At 35.8% G+C, this 4,545-nt stretch overlaps 1 protein-coding gene across 1 annotated transcript in view; it reads right to left on the reverse strand.

The window, feature by feature from the left end:
* TRHDE (thyrotropin releasing hormone degrading enzyme) overlaps positions 1-4,545 on the reverse strand; it is a gene marked incomplete at its 5' end in the record, with an annotated part of 328,250 nt that overhangs the window by 4,178 nt on the left and 319,527 nt on the right. The window contains 2 exons of the mRNA XM_006026252.3: positions 3,138-3,278; positions 3,898-4,065. Of these exons, the coding sequence (XP_006026314.1) occupies positions 3,138-3,278; positions 3,898-4,065 (309 nt within the window). The remainder of the gene's footprint in view (positions 1-3,137; positions 3,279-3,897; positions 4,066-4,545) is intronic.

The following is a 4,545-nucleotide window of genomic DNA, read 5'->3' on the forward strand; positions in this document are numbered from 1 at the left end:
GGGAAAAGTGTTGCAAGTAACAAATTTCCTACTCCCTGTCCACTAATAACTGAATTATTCATGGAGATTTCAGTAAACACATCTCTTTTTCCAAAGCTTCAGTCACTCTGACATATCCAGAGGCAAATGCTTCCTATGGGGAGAAGTATGGATTTCATGGTCCTTTAAGCGTGTTTAGGCTTTCAAACAAAGCCCTTTATTGTTACCTTCTCAGTTCAGTCTCATAATTGACTGTTTGGAAAATTGGAAGGTCCTCTTGATGGGGTCTTTTGACAAGATTACCAATCTCTTTACAGAAGTGACCTCATAAAAAGGGTTGCAGGGATTTTATTTCACAAGCAGCCTGTGTTGTATCCACAGAATAAACAAGAAATAGTAGACTTCTTTTTTTTTTATTTAGAAACCATGGCCTTATGCACTGGAGGCCTTCCTCTACACACAGGTGTAAAGAAAAGAGCCATCACGCAGGCTCACTTCTTCATGCTCTTCACTAGCTAATCCTCAAGTAAAATAACCATAGAAAATATTATTTTGCAAAAACTATGGACAAAAACTGTCTGTAGGGGTTGGGGTGGGAAACATGCATCTTCAGCTACCTATCTTGCCAGCCTGTCAGAGATATGTGATGGTATTATAGAACATCACGCTAGTGTTTATGCTTCCCAGAAGTAGCACATGTAGGAATGATGGAGTCTGTTGCTGCTCCTAATCTTTCTTTAGCCTGATATTCCAGTAGCTTGTAACTTTTACTGTCTTTTCATGTATGCAAAATGTATAATGATGCTAGGTTTGACTATTACACTTCCACCTCACTTGAGACAAATGTAAATGATTTTGCAAAACAGGGGAGATCTAAAGAAGGAAACCTTTGTGGCCAAAAGCATATCTAAAAACTCTCTCTATGTGGTTGGTCTGATAAAATATATTACTCTATATCCTTGCCTCTTACATATTTCCTGGACCATCATGGCAAGATCATCACAGTAAGGAGCATAGGCATTCTTATGTTGGATATATTTTTTGAAAGAGCCCAAGTAATTTAGGAGTCTCAGTTCCATTTTCTAATGTGGCATGGAAATCTAAGCATAATATTTTCAAAAATGCAACGTAATCTAGGTAAAAAATATATTAGGTTTTTAAATGCCTGTATCTTACTGATCTTTATGAGATGTGGTATAGGTTTTTCAAAAGTTTCTGAGTAACTTCTGAAAATAGGACTTAAAATGCTTTTGAAAATTTTAGACATTATCTACATTCTGGTTGAGAAGTGTGAAAAATATACTTCAAGAAATATAATGGAAACACTATTTTGTTGCTGCTGTTCCACCCTGTGACAGCATTTTGAAATGATAGGATATTTAGTTTTAGCATAATATAAATCACCCACAGCTATTTTGTATTAATGTCTCAAATGTCTAAGTGTTTCATAATAAATTCAGTGGAAAAATACAATGGAGATATCAATTAAATTAACATATATTTCAACATATTAGAATATTTAATAAAATTAAGTATCTATTAATGATGAAATATCATTGTTAAAAAATATTTTGGAATGGCATGTTGCCTTGCTAAAAAACTCACAATAAAATCCTTCACATATAGTGTGAAAAAGGAAGAGATCTAGGGCTTAATATGGAATCTCTCTGCTTCATATCTTAAGAGTGTCACTGAATATTTTAGGATGCTTTAAAACAACATTTTCTGGAAGGTTTTAATTACTTGGTATAAAATGAAATAATTTCCAGTATACACCAGTAATATACAACATCTGCCACATCAGTCTATCAGTGGAGATGCTATCATTCCACAGGGAGTTCTGAGAGGCACTGTATTTCCCGAAATGCACAGTTCAACCAGGGGAGTGGGAGGGTGGAGGGCAGTGATGTTCAATGATTATAGCTCCCTTGGGCTACTTTGACTTGTATTTGGAGCCCAACACAATGTTGACCAGCTCCAGAATGGAGTGTCACAAAACTGCTCGAGGACTGGACAAACCAAAGGTTTCCCACCACATATGTTGTAAGGGTAAGTCCTTGCTTTTTTAAAAACATTAGGATACCTCACTGATGGATGTCAGGAGAAATAAAATTAGACAACTTAATGCTTTCAAGAAAATGAAGACATTTAAATAGCATAAAAAGAATCCCTTGGTTTCTTTCTTTTAACTTCAAATTGGCTTGGGTCAGGGCGAGCTTTTGTTGAGAAAACTGCTTTTGAAAAGTTTGGTCCTGCACTGAAAACCTCCAAAACAAAACTTTCAGCTCAATATAATTTTCCCAGCTCATCTGAACTACCTGAAAAGCTACCAACTCCCTAAATCTTAACAGCAGCAGCATTACCAGTCACCAGAGGTCAATAATCTTATACCTTTTGGGACAGCTGCCAAAACTCAGAGTTTCCTAAAAATCCTCTTGGTGGTGGTCATGACAGGTCTGACTCTCTGTGGAACAGGAATGAGTTGCTGGCTGACCAAAAACCTGAGCTGTCAGCGATCTGCACTGAATCTTACCAGGCTTAGAAGCATGCAGAAAAAAAACAAAGGTACCTTTAATTTGTTCTCTACCTGCCTCCATGTCAAAATTCACTTCAGATGAGCTTTGAGAGCATGTACTGTGATTCTGAGAAAGGTAATGTTGCTAGCATCCACATTATATTCCACAGTAAATATAAAGAAGGAATAAGGAAAAGCATACCTTACAGGCTAGGCCTTTAGGGGTCATCTTCTCCTTCTTACCCACCTGTACTTTAACTCAAAATATCAATCCCTCAAACATCCAAAATGGTCTGTGAGGTTACTATGGATGTAGACCAAAGGGTAACTCAGGCAAAATTCCCAAAGGGCAAAATTTAATTTAAGAAGGATCAGATTATGGGATTTGGTTTATATACAGCCTAGATAATCACACACAAATTCAACGAGGTCATATGTATGCAGAGAAATGAACAAGTTGTTTTCCTAAAAACAACTATGAAAAATACATTTATACATACATGTAAATTTTGTATGTAGAGACGGACATATCTATACATGAATAGAACGAAAGTAGATTAGATACAAGGATAGATGGATCAAACACTAACAGAACCACAACAAAATTTGACATCATAGATAAATATTAAACTTTCATCTGTACCTGGTATTTAATATTTTCCATTTCTCTCTGAAAAACTTCCAGGCAAGATCCCTGCCATGTGGATTTCGAGCAACATGGATTATGACATCAATTGCATCCTGATCCAGGACAACTTCTGAATTGAGGGACAGATTCAGAAGCCTTTAACGGTGAGATTTGATGGGAGAGGGAGGGAGGAACACACCATGCTTAGTTTTCATCAGTAAGAAACAAATCACATCATCTAACAATGACACCTCTTAGGATCATGTTTAAGATCAGAAATTACTGAAAAGTGTATTTAAATACCCAGAAGAGTGCTGATTTTATATCCAAGATTCCAAGGTTAGTCATATTTATGAATCAGAAAACCCCCTCGAGTCATGCAACTGCAGATCTTTAGAAGCAGAAAGGATTTAAGCATAACTAGAAGCATGTGGAAAGCTTTCAATAAAAGTTAAGATTCAAAATAATTTTGGTTTCATGTATGTCTTTATCTACTCTACAATAGACCCAATGATCAAAACCTTTGTAGAAGCACTAAGAAAATCAAATCAACAACAACAAATCACACTCTAATTGTGGTTTGGAAATGAAATCATATGCAAAGAATACATTTTCTTGGGCCTCAATACAAAATGATGTCATGCTACAATGAGAAAGTGAGTGTATACCTCAAAAACAATTTATATTTACATATTACTGCTGAGGAGAGCTAGCTATATCATTACTGTAACTATAATTCATGGAAACCCCCAAACATGTAACTATAATATTCTACCTGTTTAATAAGTTTCTGTCATCACTGCAAGTTAAGGCTTCCAACAGTATTTTCTTCTCAGATACTGCTGTGGTAGAGTGGAATTTCATCCAAATGAACTCCCATACATCTTCATCCATCAATGAAACTCCTGTACAGTAGACAATGTCTCTGACGTTAAGTGGGATTCTAAAAAAGCAACCCATAACAACACTGCGTTAATAAGGAATTTAAAAGCAACTAATACAGAAATGGGACATTGCTACATTCATTCTTGTAGGACTGCACGCAGTATAACAGTTATACATTTTAAGTGAATTACATGTATATCAAAATATTTTTCCATTCACTAGTAATTTCCAAAACTGAATTCTAAACTGATAGATTTCTGGTAGGCATAACATACGAATGGAACTGCTTTCCTGACCCTGTCAGTGTCAACTCCAGAGGTATATACATTTTAGTTCCCTTCCACAAATACACATATATCCCAAAGAATATGTACATGAGCAGTCTAAATAAACAGACACATATCTACCTTGGCTTTTCCATAAATATCTACCTAATGCTCTTGTACTCTGATTTGAGATAGTGAGCTTTTTTCAGGGCAGGATCTCTACCTTTGTTGGTCCTTTATAATTAAGTAGATAATAATGGTGTGAAGTGGTC

The sequence above is a fragment of the Alligator sinensis genome, unplaced genomic scaffold (genome assembly GCF_000455745.1).
Source record: "Alligator sinensis unplaced genomic scaffold, ASM45574v1 scaffold1021_1, whole genome shotgun sequence".
In the NCBI taxonomy this organism is placed as follows: Eukaryota; Metazoa; Chordata; order Crocodylia; family Alligatoridae; genus Alligator; species Alligator sinensis.